Source organism: Cynocephalus volans, chromosome 10 (assembly GCF_027409185.1).
Source record: "Cynocephalus volans isolate mCynVol1 chromosome 10, mCynVol1.pri, whole genome shotgun sequence".
Lineage (NCBI taxonomy): Eukaryota > Metazoa > Chordata > Mammalia > Dermoptera > Cynocephalidae > Cynocephalus > Cynocephalus volans.
The window spans coordinates 28973103-29001088 of record NC_084469.1 but is presented as its reverse complement, the minus strand read 5'-3'; the positions used below and the strand labels follow the sequence as shown (position 1 = coordinate 29001088).

The following is a 27986-nucleotide window of genomic DNA, read 5'->3' as shown; positions in this document are numbered from 1 at the left end:
GAGCTAACAAACTATGGGTAAACCTGAATAAGCACTGCTTACAGAAGAGAATGAACTCTTTGGAGGAAATAAAAACAAAGTTGAACTAAAACAGTGACCATAGTTAGATCATTTTAAGACCTTTCTTTTATTTGGGAGCATGGTAAAAAATACTGACCTATTTTAGAGTATTTGTTAACTCAAATGTGGATTTTTTTTTTTTAATTTAAGAATTACCATGAAGGCAGAAGTAGAAAATATAAATTCCAAACCATGGGGGAAAAAAGAAAACTCAAGCAATCCAGGAAAAGAGAAAAAAACAAAGCAAGAACACACAAAAAATGCAAAGTTAAGAAAAAAGAATCTATAATAAATTAAACAGAATAAGCTGACCAATTAAATCTCAAATTTAATTTTATAACTATATGCTATTTATAAAAGACATCCAAAATTAATAACAGAAAGGCTAAAAGTTAAAAGAAGGATAAAGATATATGAAACAAATATAAATTGAAGAAGTTGTTTGGAAATATACAGATAATAATGTAATACATATTGATATACCTTTACTAACATGAGAATACTTGTCATATTTGTTTCTCATGTTTTGGTTGCATTTTGTAATTGAAAATAAAAAACTTGAGGGAAAATAAAATATATAAAAACAATATATAAAGCCACACACCCCCAAATAAATCATTTTTTAGCAATGGGAATAATAGTTCTGTTCACCATTGTATCTCTAGCATGTAGCATCTCGTAGGTACTTGACATACTCTATATTGGCTAAATAAAGTGTTTGCTATGAAAGATTCAAGATTGAAAAAAAAAATGGTAGCATTACATAATTAACTATATTTTTTGCTGTAATAAGTGACCTCTTTTCATTAAAAAATACTTTAGGAAGGAATCCAAAAAAAAAATTGGTTCTGAACAAATTAGAAATAAGAAGAGTTTTGCATTCTGCTTTAATCTTCTGCCCTAACATTTCCAGTTCATTTCCATATTTCTCTTCCTTTGGTGCCATGTTTTAGTCACCTGAGTTCAAAATTGAATAAGCTGTAAATTCTTTCCTGAAAACTCATCATTGCCTTTTTTTATTCCTAATTGATTTTTGGCATCCAATGCACTTCTCTGTTCGAAAATCAGTTCCCATTCTACAGTACAATAAGACAGAAAAAAAAAAATCACATACCTTCCATCTTTCAGAGTGTTAACAAGAAATCGGTTAATCTGGCAAATACAGTTGCTGGACAATTGTTCTTGCTCAACAAGAGGGTTCAACTGTGTTGCCAACATGAAAGCTGAAAAGCACAGAGATTATATTAACGTCCAAAATATCTGTCTCAAGAATCTGAAAGCTAATCACATGTGTGCTAGCAAAGAAAAATGCCTTAAATATGTTCCTGAAATTAAAACTAGTCAGACTCAGGGCCGGCCCATGGCTCACTTGGGAGAATGTGGTTCTGATAACACCAAGGCCTCAGGTTCAGATCCTATATAGGATGGCTGGTTAGCTCACTTGGGAGAGCGTGGTGCTGACAACACCAAGCCAAGGGTTAAGATCCCTTTACCGGTCATCTTTTAACAGGAAAAAAAAAAAAAGAGTAGTAGCATAAAGAAGTAAAAAAAAAAAGAGTAGCAACAGATGTTTAACACACAGCAAATTTTAGTTTTTTACTATGCAGAGTCTGACTAGTTTTATTTATTTATTTAAAAATTTTTTTTAAAAAGATGACCAGTAAGGGGATCTTAACCCTTGGCTTGGTGTTGTCAGCACAATGCTCAGCCAGTGAGCAAGCCAGCCATCCCTATATAGGATCCAAACCCAGGGCCTTGGTGTTATCAGCACCGAACTCTCCCGAGTGAGCCATGGGCTGGCCCATTTACGCTGCTACTCTTAAATGTATGTCATAAAGTATACAAAATCATTTTTTCCATCATTCAGGGTTCATGATGAAGACTAAAAAGTTTTTTCTAGGTCCTTCACATTGTGACTAGAGATAGCAAGCATATACTTTGTAAAGTCTCTCCTTTCTCCCTATTAAAGCTTACGAAACAGAAATAAAACCCCAAAAACAATATAGAACAGCTATTCACCAAATGTCAATATCATCCTTAGGGAAATTAAGTCAAAGAAAACATAGAGCACCAGTTAGAGAAAATTAATTAAACCAAGTGGCAGCTTTCCACTACATCCAAGGTATTGTTAGAATGTTCTCTGTCAGCTGCAATTCTATCTGAATGAAGTGCATAGCCAAGCAAACACAGATTTCAGGAATGCCCCAAAGTACTGCAATGAAAATGTTGGGTGTGCTCTCACTATTTAAATACTCACAAAGTCCTAGATTTATACATCATACTCACAGGATAGAGTATTCAATCCATCACTCATAAGCAGTCGATAACGGGGTGGACTATTCCCAGTAGTAATGGGACGAATGTTCTAGGAAAGAAAACTTGGTTCATTAGCCATGTTGTCTGCCCTGTCCCCGGGGATAAGTAAACCTAAGTGGCAGGAGAGTGGGTTTGCCATTAGCTCAACACAAACTGAACTGCTTGCCCATTCTCTTGACACTTAAATCCAAGTAAAAAGAAAATTGGATTTGATGATTCTCCTACCAACCTCTATCTACTAACATTATTAAACACAATGTAGACTAGAGTAAAATGAGCTACCAATATTTTCGCGTTCTCTCTTAACTCAAATTTGGCTGAAAATCAATTACCAAAAAGAAAAACAACAACACACAACAGAGTACCTGGTACTGTGTAGAAAACATGCTAAAAATACCAAAAATATAAATAAATAAAATAAAATCCTTGCCCTGAAGGGGCTTACAATTGGGATGGAGATGGAGGCAGAGAGATACAAGTGATGTATGCACATAATGATATGAAGGCAGAGCTGAGACATTTATCCCAACATGAAGGAGACCAGAGGCAGCTTTCTGAAGGAAGCAAACTACATAACCAGAGCCTTAAACGATTGGCAGTTAGTCTGGGAGCAGCAAGGAGACCATCAGGCCTACTAACTCAAAATCTGGAGGTATGATCCAGGATTCTGCTTCTGATTTTTAAAATTCTGACTAAAGTTTGAGAACCCCTTAACGAATGAAGGGTTAACTGAAGAATTTTAATCAGATGATAGAGTTTGGACGTGTTGTCCCCGCCAAAACTCATGTGGAATTCTGATCCCAAATGTGGCAGTCAGTGTTGGGAGCTGTTTGAATCATGGGGACAGATCCCTCACGAATGGATTAATGCTCTCCCTGGGAGAGAGGGGCGTGAGTGAGATCTGGCTCTATTAGTTCTCACAAGAGCTCGTCATTTAAAAGACCCTGGCACCTACCCTCTCTCTTGCTTCCTCTTGCCATGTGATCTGCTTGTACCGGCAGCTGCCTGCTACTTTCTGCCATGATTAGAAGCAGCCTGAGGCCCACCCCAGACACAGCTGTCCCAGAATCGTAAGCCAAATAAAACTCTGTTCTTTATAAATTACCTAGTCTCAGGTATTCTGTTATAGCAACACAAAACAGACTAATACAGCAGACAAGTTCACTTTAGATATATGTCTCTCCGGAGGTCACATGTAAGGCAGATTTGAGCAAGACAAACCTAAGGGCAAGAGGGCAAGTAAGGAGGCAGCTGTAATGATACACAGCATTACAGTCATCTATCAACTGTGGAAAAGAACCAAGAGGCAAAGCCATAAACCTGAACCTCCAAAGGTTTACCTTTAGCTAGCATGATATTAAAAAAAAAAAAGCCTGGCTCTTCTCTTAGGGTTACAATGTGGACTTACTGGCCTATTTTTTGTGATGATGAGAACTGCCTAAAGTATACAAATCTGTATGACCTTCATCAAACATAACTTATAATTACACATGACCTTTTAAAATGACATAAAACATATGAAGGTACTTACAATGACTTGGAGGATGGGTTTTATGGATGTATCTCCCTGTTGCATTATGGCCTAAAAGAGTAAAAACAGATTCGTGTGAGACATGCACTCAAATAATGTTTAAAAATTGACATATTTTTACAGCTTGGTATTTGGAATAAACTACGGATAAGTGTTAAAAAAGCCTATTCAGAACCAGTCACTTGAAAGGTCTAGTTTATCACTCTGAACAAATCATGAAAGTGAGATGCGTGCTTACCAATAAGGGTATACTTACTACATCTAAAACAGTGGAGGACTGGCCAGTTAGCTCAGTTGGTTAGAGCACAGCCTTGTAACATCAAGGTCAAGGATTCAGATCCCCATACCGGCCAGCCACCAAAAAAACACTGGTATCATCATTCGTAACAGCACATTAATTTCCCTACAGTGTCCGTTAACAGGAAATTAGATAAATTATGATAAATCCTTAAAACAGAATATCATACAGCCTTAAAAAGAGGATGTTCTTTATGTAACACTGGCTGTCTCCTGTGAGAGGAACTGGGGGGTAAGGGGCACATATGCGGGAGGCAGATCTTGCACTGCATCCTCTTTTTTACCTTTTGGATTTTAAATCTCATGACTCTATTAGCATCTACAAAAATTTATTTAAAAAATAGAGTAACTATCAACCAGGTTTTTAGTTTGTTTTAAAAAAGCCATCATTTAAGGGAAACCATCAGAAAAACCAACAGTAGTAAAATCAGGTGTGTGACCTCTGCTTCAGGTCATGCTAATTAAATTATACCAGATTAGCTCCTCCAAACAAAAACTAAAAAACTCAACAAAAATACATAAACTATTCTCAAATACAGGACAATAAGTAGAGCAAGATCGTGATTCCTTAAAGAAGGGAAACAAATGAGTTGAGCCCTACAATCAGCCTGGCTTTCTGCACAAAGGTACTCTCTGGACCCACAGTATAGGGAAGAGAACCCAAGAAGAACATGGTGGTCCTGTTGAGCACAGATCAGAAGATGAGTTTGCTGGATTTCACAGCTGCAGAGTACCAGAGAGGAGGGAGTTACACCAAGAAAGAGCTTCAATAACCTACACAGAGGTTCCCTTGAGTCATCAGCTGAATTCTAAGTTGTGAATACAAAGAATGAGACTCCACAAGGCCTGGCAAGGAATAAGTATTAGAAGGGCTGGACAGTTACCTCACTGATTAGAGCACAGCCTTACAGTCTTATAATGCCAAGGTCACAGGTTTGGAATTCCATACCAGCCAGCCGCCAAAAAAAAAAAAAAAAAAACCCACAAAGCATTAGAGAACTAGACTCCCAAAAAAGACCATGCCTTAGAAGCAGAACTAAACGAGCCCCAAAGTAAAAGCTACTCTAGATCCACTCTGTTCTCAAAGGGATCAAGCTGATCTGCAAGTAAATTAGCCTGCCAGAACAACTCAGTATTCTCTAAAGAAATAGACATAATCTAGACATTCATAATTTAATATTCATGATGCCCAACATCTAATCAAAAATTACTAGACAAAATATTTTTTTGAAGGTAGCCATGAGAAGCTAAAGATGCATACTACAACCTTGAAGCAGTAGTTCTCAAATTGCAGTTTGGGGACCCAAGACCTTTTCGGGGGGGTCCATAAATTCAAAATTATTTTCATTTTTATAAACAAGACTTTGCCCTTCTTATTCTCATGGAGACTGAGTTAATATTTCATCTGCAGAATTCTATTATTGCCTTACAAAATGTTGCATCTATAGATGTGGCAGGACTTGATGTTTTGCTTGTATTCATCTGGTATCAGCACCAACTATCTGATAAGAGTCTTTCATGTGAATGCCTGACCACGAACACAAATGATTCTAAAACATTCAAAGTGATGAATTACTTTCTGAAACTGAAAACATAGTGAATGAATTCTAGAATTTATCCTAGAACAGCTGATGGTGCAAAGCAATGGTAGGTAAAACTACTGGTACCTTAGCATAGTACGAGACTAGTAGTCATTGTATTCTTCACAGCCTTGAACTTATTGGGAGAGCGGGGGTGCTTTCACTAAAGAATGTCCTTGGTGAAGCAGTAAAATTATTTATTATAGTAAATCTCCCCTGAGTACATAAATGTCTAATATTCCACGTAACAATATGGGAATGCAATATGCACAAAGTATTTCTGCTGCCTACTGAAGTATGGTTGTGGTCTCAAGAAAAAACATTTGTGTAATTGTTTTGAGTTGTGAGTAGAACTAGCCACTTTTTTCATGGAACATCATTTTCACTTGAAAGAACAAATGACAAACTATGGTTGTTCAGACTCAGGAATTTAGCAGATATTTTCTCAAAAATAAAGTGAGCTTGTTTTCAAGGGAAAATAACAGTATTTGCGCTGCCAATAGTAAGAGTTATCTTCTTGTGAAAATCAGAGCTTTTGAAAACTTATATTCACCACCATGAGCTTTACAGTTTCCAAATCCATATTTTTCTGGTGAAATCGGTGGTGATATTTATGAATGTGAATTTTTGATATTACAAAATATGTCAATATTTGGACACACAATGAGCCAATATTTTCCAAATGATTAATGTATGATGTTAAAAATAACGCATAGGTAAAACATCCATTCAAAATGCAAGATAGACCAATTCTACATTCCAGCTAAGCTTTACGAAACTACCTCTTAATGAGTTTTGATGAAGCATCAAAAAAAGAAGCCTGAAAAGACTATTAAAATACTCCTCCCTTTCTAACTACTTATCTGTGTGAGGCCAGATTTCCTTCATCTAGTTCAAACAAAACATATATCAATAAACTGAATGCAGAAGCAGATTAAAAATCTAGCTGTCATGTCTTTTATTAAGCCCCATATTAAAGAGATGTACAAAAATGTAAAATGATGCCACTTTTCTCACTATTTTTGTTTTGAAATATATGCGTTTTTTTTAAAATAAAATATGTTATTTATGTCAATGAGTTTGTTATTATTATTATTATTTTTTTTTTTTAAAGATGACCAGTAAGGGGATCTTAACCCTTGACTTGGTGTTGTCAGCACCACGCTCAGCCAGTGAGCGAACCGGCCATCCCTATATGGGATCCGAACCCGGGGCCTTGGTGTTATCAGCACCACACTCTCCCGAGTGAGCCACGGGCCGGCCCAGTTTGTTATTATTTTAAATGAATAAATATTTTTAAAACATCTCAGTTATGATTTCAAATACGGTATGGTAAATATAACCCACAAAAACAAAAGCTCTTGGGTAGTCCTCAATGATTTTTAACAGTGTAAAAGCATTCTAAGCCTAAAATATTAGAGAATCACTGTTATAATCTGAATGCCTCTGTTCCCCCCAAATTCATATGCTGAAGTCTTAATCCCCAATTTGATGGCATTGGGAAGTGGAACCTTCGAGATGTACTTAGATTTAGATGAGGTCATGAAGATGGAGCCCCCACAATGGGATAAGTGCATTATAAGAGGAAGAGAGGTCAGATCTTGCTTGTTCTCTTTCCAAAAGCATAAAGAAGTTATGGAAGCAGTCTAAAAGCCAAGAAGAGGGTCCTCACCAAGAACCAGACTTACCAGCACCTTGACCTTGGACTTCCCAGCCACCAGATATATAATAAATAAATGTTTGTTGTTTAAGCCACCCAGTCTATGGTATTTTTTTATAGCAGCCCAACCTGACTAAGACATGCTGCCCTAGAGCCATTATTTACAAGTAAAGCAGAAGGAAAGCAGGTTGGCCAGTTAGTTCATCTGGTTAGAGCACAGTGGTGATAATACCAAAGTCCAGGGTTCGATCCCTGTATATCCACAAGAAAGTTAAAAAAGCAACAAACAGAGAGAACAAAAGAAACAACTAGCAAGATGAAAAACTGAAACCCAATTATATAATATTAAGTGTAAATGGTTTAAGTAATCCAGTTAAAAGGCAGAAACTGTAGGAACGAATAAGAAAGACCCAACTATTTGCTGTCTTCAAGAAAGCCACTTCAAATTTGAACAGAAACTAAAAGTAAAACAGTGGGAAAAGCTACAGCATTAATAGCAGACAAAGTAGACTTCAGAACAAGGAATATTATCAGGAACATAAAGGGAAATTTAATAACAATGACAAGAGGGGTTGATTCCTGAAGAAGACATACAATGCCCAATGTGTGCACAAGAGTTTTGAAATAAATGAAGGAAAAACTGACAGAATTAAAAGGAAAAATAGAAAAATCCACAATTATAATTGGTGGTTTCAACATTCTTCTCTCAGTAATTGACAGGGCAAATAAAGCTTCTCCCTTCCCCCTCCCAAAAGGAAGAATATAGGAAATTTGAACTATTGACCAACTTGACCTGATTAGATCATTTAACTCCTGCAGAAAACACATTCTTTTAAGTGCACCTGGATCATCTGCATCAAGACAGTCCATATGCTGGGCAATAAAATATGTCTTAATAAACATTAAAAGACTGAAATCACACAGGGTATATTATCTGACCAAACTAGAATTAAGTAAAAAATCAGTAACAATATGGTACCTAGAAAACACCCAAATATTTGGAAATTAAACAACACATTTCTAAATAACCCATCTGTTGAAGAAGAAGACACAAGATAAATTAGGAAGTATTATTAATCTAATGAAAATGAAAACACAATCTATCTAAATCTGTGGGATGTAGCTAGAGTAATGCTTACAGGGAAAATTATAGCTTTAAATGCTTATACCAGAAAAAAAAAGGTTCAATGTCTATGATCTAAAAAAAAGAAATTAAACCCAAGTATGTAGGAGGAAGGAAAAAATGAGGGCAAAAATCAATTGAATTGAAATGGATAAACAATAGCAAAAAAACTGAACCAAAAGCCCATTCTTTGAAAAGATCGATAAAATTGATAAACCTCTAGACAGTCTGGTCAAGAAAAAGAAAACATATTTTCAGTATCAGAAATGAAAAATGAGGCATCACTACAAATCATATATGTATATGTGTGTGTGTATATATATATTTGGAAAAACCTTATGAAACAACTTAGATAAAATGGATACATCTCTTAAAAAACACAGATCATCAAAATGATATAAAACCAACAAAATCTAGATAGCTCTATATCAAATTTTTTTCAGAGTGGGAGAAGGGGGACTGCTGGCTGGTACAGAGATCAAACCCTGGACCTTGGTGATATTAGCACCACACAGATAGTTCCATATCTGTTAAAGAAATTGAATTTGTAATTTAAAATATGTCAACAGAGAAAATGCTAGGTCCAGATGGCTTTACTGGTGAATTCTAAGATTTAAGGACAAAAAATGCCAATCTTGCATAAATTATTTCAGTATATAGAAGAGAAGACTTTCCAAATCATTTTATGATGTTAGATTTACTCTGACAGAAAAAAAAAAAAAAGATATTCTAAGAAAAAAAAACTATAGACCTATATAATTCATGAACATAGCTGCAAAAAAGCCTCAACAACATATTAGCAAATCAAATCCAGCACCACATAAAATAGACAATGTCATGACCAAATGAGATTATCCCAGGAAGGCAAGGTTTATTCAACATCTGAAAATCAATGTAATTTGCCACACTAACAGAACAAAGGAGAAAAACTATGACTATCTCAACAGATGCAGAAAAGGTATTTGATAAAACTCAATACTCATTCATTATAAAAAGTGTCAGCAAACTAGGCATAGAAGAAAGGCTTAAACTGAAGCTGGCATCTATTTAAAAAAATCTAGTTAGCATCACACTTAATGGTACAAGACAGAATGATTGCCCCCTAAGATCAGAAACAAGGCAAGGATACGGCTCTCATTACATTTATTCATTATGGTATCAGAAGCGCTAACTAATGCAATAAGTCAAGAAAAAGAAACAAAAAGCATAAAGATTGGAAAGGAAAAAATAAAACTGCCTTCATTTGTACATGATATGATTGTGTGCATAAGAAATCCTAAGGAATCCACAAAAACTAATATATCAATTTAGCAATTTTGCAGGATACAAGATTGACATGCAAAAATCACTCATATTTCTATATCCTAGCAATGAACAACTGGAGAATAAATTTTTCAAAAATGCCATTTAAGGGCCAGCCCATGGCTCACTTGGGAGAGCGTGGTGCTGACAACAGCAAGTCAAGGGTTAAGATCTCCTTACTGGTCATCTTTTTAAAAAAAAGAAAAGAAAAGAAAAGCCATTTAAGTACCATCAAAAGTAAAATACCCACAGATAAACTTAACAATACATATGCAAGACCTGCACACTGTAAACTATAAAACACTTCTGAGAGAAATTAAAGAAAACCTAAATAAATGAAGAGCTATATATACCATGGTTTGAAAGACTGAATGTTTGTAAGATGCCAATTGACCCCAAACTGACCTATAAATGTAATGTGATTCCAATCAAAATCCCATCAGGCCTTCCTTATCGAAAACAGACAAGCTGAGTCTAAAATGTATATGAAAATGCAGAAAACCTAGTATCAATAAAACAATTTTGAAAAAGAAATGAAGCTGGGGAACTTACACCATCAAATTTCAAGATTTAGTTTAAAACTACAGTTTTTAAAACAATGTGGTATTAGTATAAGCATCAACATACAAGGGCACTTCAAAAAGTTCATGGAAAGATTCATATTATCTTTTAATTCCATTTTTCCACAAACTTTTTGAAGTACCCTCATATAGCTCAATGACAGAATAGACATTCCAGAAATAGACCCACACATATACAGTCTAATTGATTTTATCAAAGATGACAAAGTAACTTAATGGAACAGGATAGTCATTTCAACAAATATAGCTGGAACTGAACATCTATATGGGAAAAAGTGATCTATATACCAAATATAAAAAAAGTAAACTTGAATCACAAACCTAAAAGCAAAGCTAAAATTATAAGACTTCCAGCAGGAGACACAAGACAAAAGATTTGTGACCTTGGGGTGGGCAAAACACCTTAGGACACAAAAGTACAATTCAGAAAGAAAAAAACTGATAAACTGGACTTCATCAAAATTTAAAACTACTCTTCAAAAAAAATAAACACAAAACCACCATTAAAAGAATGAAAAGGCAAGCCACAGATTGGGAGAAAAAAATATATAATATGTATACTTAAATTTAACAAAAAACATATCCAGAATAAATAAAGAATTCTTACAACTTATTAATAAGAACACAAGCCAACTTTTTCAATGGGCAAAAGAGTTGAAGATATATAAAGAGCCAATAAGCACATGAAAAAATGCTCAACATCACTAGTCATCAGAGAAATATAAATTAAAACCACTGTGAGATACCATTACAAATTCACCACAATAGTTAAAAAGACTGACAACACTAAGTATTGGCAAGGATATGGAGCAACTAGAATTCTCATAACCACTTTGGAAAACAGAGTTTAGCAATTTCTTATAAAGTTAAACAACCAGCTACCATATGACCCAGCAACTGCACTCCTTGCTATTTATCTCAGAGGAATAAAAGCATATTTCTACAAAAAAATTGGACATAAGGTTCATGACATCTTCATTCATAATAACCAAAAAATGAAAATAACCCAAATGCCCAACGAGAAGTAAACAAATTGTGTTACAGTCATACAATGGAATATTACTCAGCAATAAAAAGGTGCAAACTATGGAAACATCATGGATAAATCCCAGGAACCATTTTGCTGAAAAAAAAAAAAGCCAGACACAAAAGGGTAGCTATTATGTGATTCCATTTATATGAAGTTTTAGGACAGTCAACCTATAGTTGGGCTGGTGGGTTAGCTCAGTTGGTTAGAGCATGGTGCTGATAACACCAAGGTCCAGGGTTTGATCCCTGCACTGACTAGCCCCCCCCACCCCCCCCCAAAAATCTATAGTGATAGAAACCAGAACAGTGGTTGCCTAGGAGGTGGGAGAAGATGGAGGAGCAGGAGGAAACTAAGTGTACTGATGGGAATATTCTATATCTAGATTGGGGTGGTGTGGTTACAGGCTGCATATATTTGTCAAAATTCAAACTGTACACTTAAAATAGGTATATTTTATTACGTGTAAATAAAACTTCAATGAAGGTGAATTTTTTAAAAAGTAATTGTATCTGGGGAACAGAACTGGGCAACACCGAGCAGAAGGTCAGAAATTTCATTAAACACTGATCTGTTCTATTTGATTTTAAAACCATACATGTATTCCTTTATTCTTTTTTATTTAAAATGTGTCATCATAATACTGACTATAAGATTACTTTTTTCTGGGACAGATAGCATGACATGTACACTCAAGATAAAACTGCCTTAAATTTTCCACATTAACATTGCTAATAAAAATACAAAGCAACAGAATGCAATAGTCAAGGGCACATGAGTTCAAATCCTTACCCCATGAGGTATTATTATTTATATTTATATTATTTCAATGTAAACCTTTCTGCACTTGAATTTCTTCATCCGTAAAATGGTGGTATTGATAAAAGTCTATCTTACTTAAGCACTGATGATTATAAAAGTATGACACACTGGAAACGGTCAAAAAAAATCAGTTCCCTTCCCCTTTCTTTTTATAACCCAATTACTTAAGATACAAATGTTATTTATTTTATTTACTACAATAATTCCATGCATAATCTCTTATTTTATGATGTTAGCTCTTGCCTAAAACACCTCTACTATTTGTGCGCTACCTGCATAACTAAAATACTTAAGCTGATAAAGTCAACAAAGTTTCTCCACACTCACTCTATTACCACAAAAACACACAAAAACTTCCCTTTTTCACTTGTGAACAAAACCCAAGTAATACTTCACCTAACACTGGAAATAGGCTTGTAAAATTCTGAATACAGGGAAAACTAATTTATCAAAATATTTAGATAACTCATGATCATTCTTTTTAAAAGTGAAGAACCATTCTCAAATTGTCTTAAAGGTGCAAGGTAGTAGCTACAAAATACATGAGGACTACAATTAACAATCACATTCCAGGTGTCAGCATTCACACATTCCTAATTTATTCAAATATTCATTTGCCTCCGACAACTGTTCTTCCCCTTCCTGTTTTCTCCCAAGCTGCCTTTCTTCCTCCTCCATCTCTGTCTCTTTCTTTCCACTGCCTCATTCATTCATGCGATATTCACGGATACTATGCTGGGCAAAAAAAACCCTCAGACATGATTGCCGACCTCATGGAATCTACAATCTAGAAGGGGAGACAAAAAGTAACTGATATTAATCGAATAAACAACAAATAAATGTAAAATTACATCTGTGATTATTAATGATAGACTGAGTTACTATGTATCAGGCACTGGACGAGGCATTTTAAATGTAGTAGACATTTTAAATGTAGTAACTCACTTAATCCTCCCACTAACTTTATGCAACAAGTACTAAGTATCATTACCCTCATTTTACAGAAAAGGAAAACAGAAATTAGGATCTTGCCCAAAGTCAGACAGCTAATAAGTGAACGAGGAGGAACAGAGTCTCAAAATAAAGAGATTTAGCCTAGTAAAGGAAGTCAAAGAAGACTTCCCTGAGGAAGTAACAATTAAACTGAGATTTGAAGATGATGTTAGCCAGTGAGGAGGGAGAGTGAAAAACCATCTGGGCAGTAGGCAGAGGGAAAAGAATGGTCAAAGGCCCTTGGAACGCAAGACTATGGAATATATCAGGAATTTAAACTTAAAAAAAAAAAAGAAGAAGCCTAGAGAGGAGGAGAGAACAAATGGGAATATGCTAGGAGGAGAATGGCAAAAGAAGGGTAGGCCGACTAGAAGTGAGCAGTCCATCAAGAAATGATGGTGCCAGTGTGGACAAAGAAGTAGATGGATTTAAGAGTGTACGTAGAGGTAAAATATATCAGACTTAGTGATGCACTGGACATCCAGAATGAAGAAGAAAGCAGGAAGAATGATTCCTCAATTTCTGGCTGGCATAACTTAACCACTAATGGTGCCATTCATTGAGACAGGGAACAACGAGAGGCCCAGACTTATGAAGAAAACAGATTTGCTTTGAGATATGTTAAATTTAAGGTGCCTTTGAGACATCAGGTAGGCAGACGGATTATAGAAGTTTGTTTTGCAGAGTAGTAAAGATGGCTCGGGACAAAGAAATTTGTGAGCAGTTGACATATAAATGGTAATAAGGCTGCCTTGGGAGAAGAGGGCCTAGGGCAGAGCCTTGAGTCAATAAAAATTTATGAAAACCAGCCAAACTGAGCCATGGAAGCCAAAGGAAGAGTGTTACCAGATGGAAGCAACGCCTAACAGACTCCAACGGTGCTGAGAACGCAGATAAAATGAAAACCGAAAAGTGTCAGTTGGATTTAGCGACTTGGAGGCCAAGTAACTCGGTAACTTCAGCCACAGTCTCTGTATAGTGAGCGATTGGAGTGGAGTAAAGAGTTAATGCGAGGTGAGGAAATGAAATAGTTGGAAACAGACAACTGGAAAAGTTGGGCTGTGGGTGGGGGAAGGGGAGGAGACGGAGCGGCCGCAGGTGGAGATGGGAGGAAAAGCAAGTCTTTATGGTTTTGTTTTCTTAAGTACGAAAAACTTGAGCACGTTTAAAAGATGATGGAAAGAATCCCTTGCGGACAGGGTGATGATACCATAGAGACCCCCAGCGGTTCCCCCACCGACCCCCGCAGCCTCCTCCTCTCGCGTTCTCTCTCCATCTCCCCCGGCTCCCCACCGCCTTCTCCACTCCGCATGCCTTCGGGCCCAAAGCCACCCCGGCCCGCCGGCCCGGCTCCCAGATGTCAGCTCACCGCAATGGCCCCCTCGCTCAGCTGGCCCACCATGGCTCCGCCGCGCTAACTCCCGCGCTCCAGCTCCACGGCAGCCCGGGCTTCACTACCGGGGTGCAGCGCGCTGCACGGCGATTGGCTCGAGGCGTTGCGCGCGCCACTCCCGCCCCCGACGTGCGCGCGGCACAGGGGCGGGCTTAAAAGCCGAGCAGCCCCCGCATTGGCCAAGGCGCCGCAAGCGGCCCATGTGACTCGCCCGAGGCCGGGTCGAGGCTTAGGCGCTGGTTGGGGGATCTGGGGGCGGAGCGCCGAGCCCAGGGGCTCGCCAAGTGTTACGTGGATACGGCTGTGGGCACAGATGGCCCGGTTCCGGGAGCTTTCCGAGCCGGCTTTAGGAAGCACACACCCAGCTCGGTCTTTGGCGGGTAGACAGACGGGAAGCCCAGAGGAGAGTTAGAGCTGTGCCCTAATAACTCTGCTGCTAAATATAGTCAAAGCAGTGACTTGGATTCTTCAGCGGGCCAGTGCTGACCTCCCGCCCGTGCCAGGCCCTGAGCGTGGCACTGTGCGGTTCGCCAAAGGTACATAAGACCCGGTTTCCGCCCTCAGAAGAGAGCACAGTCTGTCGAGGGAGTTTCCGCCGTGAGTAGTCCTAACTCAAGGTAGACGTGGTACGGGCCCCAAGTGTGCTGGAATTACAGAGAGCATATCCGAGGAGGCTTATCGGAGGAGGTGCCATTTGAACTGCGTCGAAGGATGTGTGGGAACTTGTCAGGTGGACTCCAAGTGAGGGTGGGGATGTTCCTGGAAGCATGAATAGCCTATGCCAAAACGTTGCAGAGATAAGATAGACTGGCAAGCTGGGGATAGCAATGAGTAGTTCAATATGATAGGGTGCAGAGGAAGAAGTGGGACTTGAGAATGAGAAAGTAAGCCGAGGGTCAAATAATGACAGGTTTGTACTGGGCTTACCTATATGCCAGGAGGAGCATTCATGAATTAAAGCAGAAGGCTGACATCTGTCCCAATGTGGAGGATGGATTAAAAGCGCGGGGGAGGCAGGACCGAAGGCGTGGAGACTAGTTATGACACTCTGGAGAGAATGCCAGACAAGAGATGAGGAGGGTTTGAACTGAAGAAATGACCTGGGGAGTGAAAGAGAAAACTGAACTGTGTAAGAGATATAGATATTTGTTAACTTAATAGTTGCTGGGTTGAGCGAAAAAAAATCTGGAATATCTCTCAGGTTTCTGACTTGAACAACCTGGGTAGATGGAGGTCTAAGAGGACAGGGATGGTAGCTATCTAATCTGATTTGTCTTTGTATAACCATCACCCAGCATGGTGCCTGGAATAAAGTAGGCTTTCAGTAAATATTTCTGAATGAAAGGATATTGAGTGAATTGGTGTGAGAGAATATAGATCCTTTCTTAGCATATAAACAACTATGGAAAAAGACTACAGGAATTGATTTTCTTGCTTCACCCTTGCTTGAACAAAATCTTGATTTTGTAGAATTGTGCATCTGTAGAAGTCTGAATTCCTATTTTCTTATTCATTTTATAGCTAAAGTAGCATGGATCTGCCCGTGGATGAATGGAAATCATACCTACTTCAGAAATGGTCTTTGCTGCCAACATCCATTCAGATCACAATTTCTACAGCAAAGACTGTGAATGATATCTTTCTTCACTCCTCTTCGCTCCTTCAGTAAGTGATTGGAAGCTTCAACCAGGGAAATTCTGATCTGGCAAATGTTCTCTTTTGTCACTTATTCTGAAGTAATATCTTTTATTGATAGAAAGGTTAATTTCAGATTTTTCTATTTTGGGGCCTTCAGTGGTTCTTGCTGAAACAGTTTTTTTCTAACCCACTCTTTTAGTGTTACTAAAACTGAATACCTGAGACTGGGTAATTTATAAAGAAAAAAAAAAAAAAAAAAAAAAAATATATATATATATATATATATATATATATATTGCAGCTGTCAGGGATCTGAAGGGAAAATAAATTTATTTTGTACAGTTCTGGAGGCTGGGAAGTCCAAGGCTGAGGGGCCACATCTGGTGAGGACCTTCATGCTGGTGAGGACTCTGCAGAGTCTAGAGGCAGCATGGGGCATCACATGGCAAGAGGGCTCACTGAGAGCCAAACTGGCTTTTATAGCAGATCCACTCTCATGATACCTAACCCATTCCTATGATAACCCGTTAATCCATTAATTCATAAGTGGATTAATTCATTCATGACGGCAGAGCCCTGGTGACCCAATCATCTCTAAAAGGCCCAACCTCAGGGCTGGCCCGTGGCTCAGTTGGGAGAGTGTGGTGCTGATAACACCAAGGCCAGGGGTTCAGATCCCTATATAGGGATGGCCGGTTAGCTCACTGGGAGAGCGTGGTGCTGACAACACCAAGTCAAGGGTTAAGATCCCCTTACCAGTCATCTTTTTTAAAAAAATAAAATTAAATAAAAGGCCTCACCTCTTTATATGGTTACACTGGAGATTAAATTTCAACATGAGTTTTGGAGGGAACAAACATTCTAACTGTAGCACCTACGATTATGAACAGTAGGGATGACAGTTTTGCTTTTTTGGTGTCAGTGTTGTTCACTGCCTTGCTATAGTCGCTAGGCTGTGAACCTTGCCATCTCCCAAAGTATATAGTGGAGATTCACCAGCTGCCCATAGAAATTCATAAGTGCTCAAATTTGGAGAAAACCTTAGAAGTCATTTGGTCTAACCCCAGTACTTTTCAAACTCTCTTGACTGCATTCCTCAATTAGAAATATTTTACATCACAGCCTATTTTTCTCTTTTTTCCCTTTTTTTTTTTTTGGCGGCTGGCCAGTGTGGGAATCTGAAGCCACGACCTTGGTGTTATAAGGCTGTGCTCTAACAACTGAGCGAACCGGCCAGACCCTAGTACACACATACATATATATAGAGAACTGAAACAGGAGTTTCCCAAAATTTCATTCATTCAGTGATATTTATTGATCACCTGTTTTTGTGCCAGCCACTGTGCTAGAAGCTTAGAATCTATCAGTGAACAAAAATAGATGAAATGCCTTACCCTTGAGGAGCTTAATTCTAGGAAGGAGGGACAGACAATAAACACCACAAATAAGTAAAGTATATAATATGTTAAGGTGATAATTACAGTAGAAAAGAGAAAAAGTGGAGCAGGGAGGGGAAATGGACAATGCCAGAAATGACAGTGCAGGTTGTAGTATTAAATAGTTTGGTCAGATATGCCTCATTGAAAAAGTGAAAGTTGGGCTAAGACTTAGAGATACAGGAGTGAACGAAGCACATATCTGAGAGGAGAGCATTCCAGGCAGAGATCTTGATGTGGGAGTGTGTCTGGCATGTTCAGGCAACAGCAAAAAGGCTGTGGATGAACAGAGTAAGCCAGAAGGAGAGTGGTAGGAAATAACATCAGAGAAGTAATGAGGCACTCGTGGAGGTTGGGGGAGAGCAGGTGACACAAATCAGTTGCCCCATGTAAGCAACTTTTCTTTTTTACTCTGGGTAGGAAGTTATTATAGAATGTGGCAGGCAGAGTTCTAAAGATGGACTCCCCTCAGGATTCTTGTTCCCTGGTTATCCAATCTGACATTGACCTAGGTACTGCTAGGAAGGAATTTTGCAGATGTAATTAAAGTCCAGGTCAGTTGACCTTGAGATACAATTATGCTGGTGGCCTAACCCAATCAGGGAAGACCTTTAAAAGCAAAGAGTTTTCTAACTGGTCACAGAAAGGGAAGTCAGAGAGATTCAAAGCAGGAGAAGGATTTGACGTGCTGATGTTGGCTTGAAGATGGAGGAGGCCACATGACAAGCAATGCAGGCAGGCTCTAGAAGCTGAGTGGCTCCTGGCTAACAGCCAGTAGAGAAATGGGGACCTCAGCCCTACGATCACAGGGAACTGGCTTCTGCCAACAACCTGAATGAGCTTGGAAATGGTTTCTCTCCCAGATCCTCCATATGCAAGGGTACTTCAAAAAGTTTGTGGAAAATAGAATTAAAAGATAATGCAAATCTTTTCACGAACTTTTTGAAATATCCTCTTAAGAGGTCACCTTGACCTCAGCCTTGTGAGACCCTAAGCAGAGAATCCAGCAAAACCTACCTGGACTTCTGACCTACAGAACTGTGAGGATAATAAATGGGTGTTGTTTTAAGTTGCTGCATTTGTGATCATTTGTTGCACAACAATAGAAAATTAATTCACAGGGTTTTGAGAGAATGATATGATCTGATTGTGCAGTCATGCACCATATAACAATGTTTTGGTCAACAATGGACTGCATATACAACAGTGGTTTCATAAGATTGTAATGGAGCTAAAAAATGTCTATCGCCTAGTGACGTAGTAGCCATCATAATGTCAATGCAATGCAATACTCAGCAAGGCTGTGGTTGAGATGGCAAACAACTTTAATCTGAGTGTGGATCAGGATCACGCTGAGGATCTCCTAGAGGTGGTTCCTGAAGAACTGACTAATGAGGAGTTTGAACTGAAACAGGAACACATAGCTAAAGAAGAGGCAAGAGAAAAGGAAACTGCAGGGGAAGAAAAAGAATCCCCAAGAAAATTCACAGTGAAGGATTTAGCAGAAGCTTTTGCAGACCTCAAGAAGCTCCTTAAAAAAATTTGAAAACATGGACCCAACACCAAAAGGTTTTCATTAATAGAGAAAAATGTTATGGTGTGTTATCTGCTTACAAGCAAATCTGTGATGAAAAAACAAACCAAGCAAACAATCATGGGCATATTTCTGAAAAGAGTGACAGCTCAAGAATAGCCTCAAGCAGGTCCTGCAGGAGATATTCCAGAAGAAGACTCTTATCATAGGAGATGACAGCATCATGCATGTTACTACACTTGAAGACCTTCCAGTGGGACACGATATGGAGTATAAAACAGTGATAGTGATGACCCTGACCCTTTGTAGACCTAGGCTAATGTGTGTGTTTGTTTTTGTTTTTAACAAAAAAGTTAAAGAAGTTAAAAAATTTTAATAGAAAAAAGCTTATAGAATAAGGATATGAAGAAAGAAAATATTTTGTATAGCTGTACTGTACAAAACAGCTGTACTGTTTGTGTTTTAAGCTAAGCATTATTATGAGTCAAAAAGTTTTAAAAATTAAGTTTATAAATGCATTAGTCCATTTCTGTTGCTTACAACAAAATACATGGAACTGGGTAATTTATAAAAAAAAAAAAATTTAGGGCTGGCCCATGGCTCACTTGGGAGAGTGTGGTGCTGATAACACCAGGGCCATGGGTTCAGATCCCTATATAGGGATGGCCGGTTAGCTCACTGGGAGAGCATGGTGCTGACAACACCAAGTCAAGGGTTAAGATCCCCTTACCGGTCATCTTTTAAAAAAAAAAGAGAGAGAGCAGAGAATAAGCTCCTCATTCACTCTCTTTTTAGAGCCCTCAAAACCACACCCATGACCACCATTTTTAATCCATTCATTATAGCATTGTCCTAGAATCTAATCACCTCTTCAAGGCCCCACCTTTCAATTACCATAATAACATTTCCTACCCTCTTAACACTGTTACAGTGGGGATTAAGTTTTGGGGGGACATTCAACCCAAGGCAATAAAGTAAAAAAAATACTGTAAGCTAAGACTCATTTATTACTGAAAGAAGAAAAATATTTTTTATGAATTTAGTGTAGCCTAAGTTTACAGTGTGTATAAAGTCTACAGAAGTGTACAGTAATGTCCTAGGCCTTTACATTAATTCACCACTCACTCACTCACTCACCCAGAGCAACTTCCAGTCCTGCAAGCACCATTCATGGTAAGTCCCTATCCATGTGTATTATTTTTTATCTTTTATACCAAATTTTTAGTGTGCCTTTTCTATGTTTAGATATGTTTAGATACACAAATACTAATCATTGTGTTATGATTGCCTGTGGTATTCAGTATAGTGACATGCTGTACAGGTTTGTAGCCTAGGTGTGTAGTAGGCTGTACGGTCTCGGTTTGTGTAAGTACACTCTATGATGTTCACACATGACGAAATTGCCTAATGACACATTTCTCAGACGTATTCCCGTCGTTAAACTATGCATGACTGTAATTTAAAACAGTCATAAAAATTACAGTCCCCAAGGTAAATCCATTCCGTTGCCCATTTTCATATAGTCCACAGCTAAGAATGGTTTTACAGATAAACATTTGCAATTGATTTGATGATCAGGAACATTGACTTTGAACCCTAATTAAACAAAATGGTATCCATTAAAAAAAAAAAAAGAATTCAATTTTTCTCATTAGTAGACCTGCATTACAAAAACTTGTACTCTGTTATTTTTATATTTTGAGTTTTGTCAATAAAAATTTTTTGGAAATTTGTATTTTATTATATAGGTATTCATAGAACAGCCTCAATTATGCCTCTTGGCTTGCAAAACCTAATTATTTATTCCCTGGCCTTCTACAGAAAAAGATTGCTGACTTCTGTATTAAAGGATTACTCTAACTGCTTAGTTAAGGATAGACTATATGAGGAGGAAGGGTGGAAGCAGAGAGGCCTGTTGGGAGATTATTGCATTCATCCAAGTGAGAGATGAGATGATGGTCACTTGGGCCTGAGGAAACCAAGACCTTCCAGGTCCTCAACCAAAATCTCAAGAGGGCCATACCCAAGGGAGAGGGAGAAACCAGAAGCATGCTGAGTTTTTGTTGTCATTGTTTTTAAAGCTAGACTTGCTTAGCATGTACAGAGTGTTAATAATGTAGCTCAACCCTGAACCAACTCAATTCTTGATTGGACAGAGTAGGCCAGCCCTTATCCTATCTGCCTCACATAGGAAAGGTGGCAGATTCATGGTGGAACATATCATCTAGCTTCATTATGTGTTCTATATACAGTGTCAAGAACACAGTCAAAAATTACTAGCTGGGCAAAGGTACATAAAAATGACCAATTATCAAGATAAAAAATAAACATTAAGGACTGGTGGTTAGAGTGCAGCCTTATAACACAAAGTTCACAGGTTTGGATCCCCATACCAGCTAGCCACCCAAAAATAAAAATTAAAAAAGTAAACATTTAAACACAGATAAACTGATGTCCACATACAAGGAGTTAGTAGACGAGGACCTTAAAATAACTGTGGTTAATCTGTTTAAGAAAATAGAGGAAAAGATAGATAAAGTAGATGAAAAGATGGATTTCAACAGAGCATTGGAATCTATAAAAAAGAATCAAATGGACTTCCTGGAACTGAAAAAATACCATAACTGAAATTGTGAACTCAATTCTTAATTCCAAGAGCAAATTGAACACAGTGGAACAGATTAGTAAATTGGTTTCCAGGTCAATAAAAATACAAAATAAAATGAAGCACAGGGAAAAAAATGGAAAAAATGACACAGCACACGAGAGATGTGTGGGACACAGTCAAATGGTCTAACATACTTGTAATTGGAGTCTCAGGAGAGAAGACAGATCATGGGGTAAAAGCAGTATTCCAAAAAGATGACAATAAATGTTCTAAAACTGATGAAATACATCAACTCAGATTTCAGAAGCTCAGCAAATCTCAAATAGTGTAATATATAAATAAAATCACACCTACAAATATCAAACTCAAACTTCCAAAAACTTAGGGGAAAAAAAGAGGAAATCTTAAAAACAACCGAAGGAGGAAAATTGTTACCTTTATGGGAGTAAGAATAAGACATTTGGTTGATTTTTCAACAAAACCATTGAAGCTAGAAGAAAATTGAATGACATTTAAAGTGCTGAAAGGAAAAAACAAAAATCTGCCAACTTAGAATTCTATACCTAGTAAAAATACCTTTCAAAAATGAATACAAAATAAAGATATTTTCAGACTAAAAAAAAATCTGAGACTGCATCTTCTGAAAATCAAAGCTACAAGAAATACTGAAAAAAATTCTTAAGGTTAAAGGAGAATTGTTTTGGATAGAAGCATGCAGTTGTAGGAAGAAATGAAAAACACCAGAAAGGATAAATATGTGGGTAAACATTTAAAAATTATCTAAAACAATTATAGTAATAAGGTTTTATGGATTTAAAACATTTAGAAGTAAGACGTGAACAAAAGTACAAAGGGTAGCATGGTAAATTTACTATAAGGTTTTTGTATTATTTGGGAAATGGTAATAGTACTAACTGAAGATAGACAGTAATAAGTCAGGGATTCATTTTGTAATCTCTAGGATAACCACCCACAAAATATATAAAAATGTATAATCAAATCAAGTCAGTTCTTCCCCATTTCCCTGCATGGTAGACAGAATAATGGACCCCAAAGATATCTACACCTTATCCCTGGAATTTCTGAATTGTAAGGTTATATGGCAAAGGAAAATTAGTCAATTAACCAATTTTAAGATAGGAAAATTAGCATGGATTATCCAGGTGGGCCCTGTGTAATCACAAGTGTCTTTATAACTGGGAAAGGGAGGCAGAAGAGAAGAGAGTGAGATGTGACTATGGTCAGAGAGATGCAATGTTACTGGCTTTGAAGATGGAGTAAAGGAACCACCAGCCAAGGAGTGTTGGCAGCCTCTGCTAACTGGAAAAAGCAAAGGCAGATTTCCCCCAGAGCCTCCAAAAAACAGCACATCCTTACCAATAACTTCATTTTAGCCCTTTGAGACCCATGTCAGACTTCTGCCCTTTAGAACTGTAAGATAATAAATTTGAGGGGCTGACTGGTTAGTTCAGTTTGTTAGAGTGTGGTGTTATAACATCAGGGTCAAAGGTTTGGATCCCCATATCAGCCAGTTGCCAAAAAATAAATAAATAGCTTTTTGTTGTTTAAAACTACTAAATTTGTGGTAATTTGTTAGATCAGCAAGAGAAAACTAATATACTCCCTTTACTTCCGTAATCCATGTTACTGTCAGTAGTTATACCCTTTTTTTTTTTTTTTTTTGAAAGATGACCAGTAAGGGAATCTTAATCCTTGACTTGGTTTTGTCAGCACCATGCTCTCCCAAGTGCGCTAACCTCCCATCCCTATACAGAGATCTGAACCCGTGGCCTTGGTGTTATCAGCACCACACTTTCCCAAGTGAGCCATGAGCTGGACCAGTTGGACCATTTTAATAGCGTTCTAACTGGTTTCCCATATTTATCCTTGCCTTTCTCCAAACTATTTTCTTCCTTTTTTAATTGACAAAAACTGTGTATATTTATGATTTACAATGTGATGTTTTGTTATATATACATCATAGAATGGCTAAATCAAGCTAATTAAAGCATTATCTCACATACTTATTTTTTTTGTCGTGAGAACACTTCAGATCTACTCTCAGCAATTTTCAAAACACAAAACAGGTTATATTGCCCTCATTTAAAACCTTTCAGGAAACCTTTCAGAGTTTCTTTTGCTCTTTAATAAAGACCAAAAATCTTAATATAGCCAGTAAGACATTGCAGTCTGACTGCTGCCTGTCACCGTACTCCCCTTTTCAGATATAATTGGCCTTCTTTCAGTTCTGGATATGCACTATGCTGTTTCTTGCCATGTGGCCTTTACTTATGGTATTTCTTCTGTCTGAAGTGCTTTTCCTAGCTCTTCTCCGCCCTAGCATGCCTTATGAACTAATTAACTTCTGCTTATCCTGCAGGATCAGCCAAATCTTTCCTCAGGAAAGCCTTGCCTGAGTCTCACCTGGGTCATCTTCACTTTTTGTACATTTACAGCACTGTGTACTTTATATATTTGGGTGATCATTTTATTAATGTATATGTTCACCACTAGATTGTGAACTTCATGAGGGCAGCGGCCATATCTGTATTTGTTTGTCTTTCCATAGACAAGAACAGTGTGGTGTCAAGAAATAAGTGCTTGATAAATTGTTTGGTTTGGTCGATATGGGGATCGGAACTCTTGACTTGGTGTTATAACACTGTGCTCTAGCCAACTGAGCTAACTGGCCAGTACCCAGTAAATACTGATTGAATGACAGTTTGGTAATGTATATAAAATTCTTAGTTTAGTGACTGGCACATGTTAGTGCTCCATATGACATATAAAGGAAAATCTCACTTATATGCAGCTCCACAAACACATACCTTTCAAGTCAAGGTCGACATCTTTATCTTTGTGCCAAGAACCAGCACAATGCCTGGCACTTGCTAGGTACTCAGGTATTAGTCAAATGAAATAATGAGTTCAGTTTTGAGCCTTGCCAGTTCAGGTACTTGGTACATTTAGAGTTATGTATATTTTTTGTATCTTATTTTTGTTTTTTATGAATGTAAGATACAAACAAAAACATTCTCTTTGTAAAAGATTGAAGCAATATTTGATAAAGTAAAACATGAAAGTTTCCCTCTTACCCTTCTCGTCATTCTTTTTCATGGAGCTAACCACAGTTTTAGAGCTTTCTGGTCCCTTTTATGTATTCTCACAGCGTGTGATAGGTATATATTTGTGTGATCATTTGATTAATGTCTATATAAATATATGTATATCTTTTTCTTTATTCTCTATTATATTATATTATGTGCATTGTTCTGTAAGCTTTTTTTCAACATCATACCTTAATCTTCTTAACAATCACATGACATTCTTAGTATAATTATATCACAATTTGTTATTCTTTTCTCTGCTGATGGGCAATTAAGTTGTTTCCAGTTGTTTTGGGGTTTTTTACTGTTACAAGCAATCATGCAGTGAACAGTCTTTATACATATTTTCATATACATATTTAAGAGGTTAAGCTAGATTCTTAGATGAGGAATTTCTACATCAGTGTTTATGAACATTTTATTTTATTTATTCTTTTTTTTGTGTGTGTGGCAGCTAGCTGACACAGGGATTGAACCCTGGCCCTTGGTGTTATTAGCACCATGTTCTAACAAACTGAGCTAATCGTCCAGCCATGAGCATTTTAAATTGAACAGATACTTTCAAATTGCCTTCCAAAAAGGCTTTACCAGTTTAACATGAGTAGCATATGAAAATTACTTTCCCATACCCTCACCAACATTAGAAAGGAATAGTCTTTAATTTTGCCAGCCCTGATGACAAAAAAAATTCTCATTTTGATTTGCATTTTTTTACATTGCTAGTGAAGTAATGCTCTTTTTCTGATGTTCACAGCTCATTTGTAGTTCTGTGAATTGCTTATTTGTGTCCTTTGCCCATTTTTCTAGTGTATTGTCTTTCTCTTATTAATTTGTAGGAGATCTTCTTAAGTCTGGCTATATAATTCTTTGCTATCTGTGTTACCATTTTTCCTCCTAGTTTGTTATGGGTTTTTTTTTTTTTTTTTTTTTTTTACCTTATAGTGTCTTTCATTGTATATGGATTGTGTATATGTGTTTTAACTTTTATACAGCCATATCTGTCATTTTCTTTCATAGCTTTGGGGTTATGTATATTGCTTAGGATAGTCTTCTCTACCCCAAGATTATAAAAATACATTAACTTTCCTCTAATTTTTTTTGTACTTTTACGTTTTACTTCTTAGCTCTCTAATCCACTTGTAATTTTTTCCAGCTTCATTGAGATATAATTGACAAATAAAAATTATACATATTTAAGGTGTACAACATGATGTTACTATATATGCATTCATCTACAATTAATTTTTTGTATAATATGAGGGAGAATTCTTTCTTCCAGATTATTTTTTCACAGCATTATTGAATGGCCCAACCTTTCCCCTAGTGCTTCCAAATGCCACACCTATTAAAAATTAAATTCCCACTTATCCATAAATTTGTTTCTAGACTCTATATCTGTGCCAAAACCAAAGGGTTTTAATTACCATGATTTTATAGTATCATTTTAGAACTCTTTCGGTTTCAAGTAACAGAAACTCAGCTCAAATTATGAAATTTATAGCTATGAAATAGGATGTCCAAAGGCAGATCTGTTTTCATGCTGGGTTGTACCCAGGGACTCAGAGGATGTCATCAGCTCTAGAGGATGTCATCAGACTCCATCTGGTGGGCACTATGACCATTTGCAGCCCTGGGCACATCCTGATAGCTTAATAACCACAGAGAAAAAAGCCATCTTTTTGGAAAGTTTCAGCAGAAAAGTTCTGGCTTGGGCTTAGATCAAACCTAACTTTGATCTTATGCACAAAGATTTGGGGCCCCTCTGATCAGCCAGACCTATATCATGTGCCCAACCGTGTTTTGAAGTTGGGGTCAACCCTGTTTCACCCACAAGGAATGATTTCTCCTCTGAAATTTACCAGAAGTAGGGGGAAGGGGCACTCGAAAGCAGGGAAGCTTTGTTCTCTGTTAGGCCAAGTTCCTCCACACCCATACACAGTCACTGTTCTTTTTCAAGAATATCTTGGTTATTTTGTGTGTATTTCCCCCATGTGAACTTTAGAATTGGCTTGTCAAATTCCATAAAAAATGTTGTTGGGTTTTTGATTGGGATTGTGTTGGATTTATAGATTCATTTAGGGAGACCTGACATCTTTACAATATTAAATTTCCTCATCCAAGTAAAGGGTATGTCTTGCCGTTTATTTAGAGCTTCTTTTATGTCTTTAAGTAAAGTTTTATAGTTTTCTTTATATATGTCTTACACAGTTCCTGTTAGATTTATTTTTACTTGTTGTAAGGTTTTTGTTGTTTTAGTGAATAAGCCTTTTCCCCCAGTTACATTCTTTAACTGATGATTGGTGGAAAAAATAAAAGGTAGAAATTTTTTTAGCATCTTATAATTGGCCACCTAACTGTACTTTCACATATTTCATCGTTATATGCCAATCCACTTGAAATTTTTAAGTTGAGTAACTATATCCACAAATAGTAATTTTCCTTTCCAATATTTGTACCACTTATTGTACTTTTTAATTTTCATGGTATTAGCTAGACCTCCAATACAATATTGAATAGTAATGGCCATTTAGGACATTTACGATAGGTTTATAGATATACTATAAATATATTATAGTAAATATAGACATACTATAAATATACCCTGTTTCAGTTTAAGGAAATTGCTCTATATTCTTAAATACTAAAATTTCTATTATAAATAGGTATTGAATTTTATCAAATACTTTTTGACATGTCTTGCAAGGATTGGTCATTTTCTCTTTCTTCTTTAATCTATTAATGTAGGATTGACATTAGTAGATTTACTGTAATTGAACTATTTGGGGGATAAACCCTTTTTGATCATAATCTATCATTCTTTTAACACATTGCTAAATTCAGTTTGCTAATATTCTCTTTAGATTTTTTTGTATCTACATTCATAAATCATATTAGCCTACGAGTTTTTGTGTCCCATTTGTCAACTCTTGGTATCAGGGTTGTGGTAGCCTCAGAATGAATTGGAGAGCTTCCCATCT

General features: G+C 37.1%; 2 protein-coding genes across 4 annotated transcripts in view; one reads left to right on the top strand and one right to left on the bottom strand.

Moving 5' to 3' along the window:
* RPA1 (replication protein A1) overlaps positions 1-14782 on the bottom strand; it is a 58731-nt gene extending 43949 nt beyond the window's left edge. Inside the window, exons 1-4 of the mRNA XM_063110499.1 lie at positions 14662-14782; positions 3908-3958; positions 2347-2425; positions 1175-1283 (exon numbers count right to left, since the gene is read on the bottom strand). Coding sequence (XP_062966569.1) covers positions 1175-1283; positions 2347-2425; positions 3908-3958; positions 14662-14694 — 272 coding nt within the window. The 5' untranslated portion in view covers positions 14695-14782. The remainder of the gene's footprint in view (positions 1-1174; positions 1284-2346; positions 2426-3907; positions 3959-14661) is intronic.
* A 182-nt stretch (positions 14783-14964) lies between these two features.
* SMYD4 (SET and MYND domain containing 4) overlaps positions 14965-27986 on the top strand; it is a 40866-nt gene continuing 27844 nt past the window's right edge. For 2 of the 3 annotated variants that reach the window (XM_063111804.1, XM_063111806.1), the window contains exons 1-2: positions 14965-15282; positions 16207-16350. In XM_063111804.1, coding sequence (XP_062967874.1) covers positions 16217-16350 — 134 coding nt within the window. In that variant the 5' untranslated portion in view covers positions 14965-15282; positions 16207-16216. The remainder of the gene's footprint in view (positions 15283-16206; positions 16351-27986) is intronic. The other variant, XM_063111805.1, reaches the window with a different exon arrangement.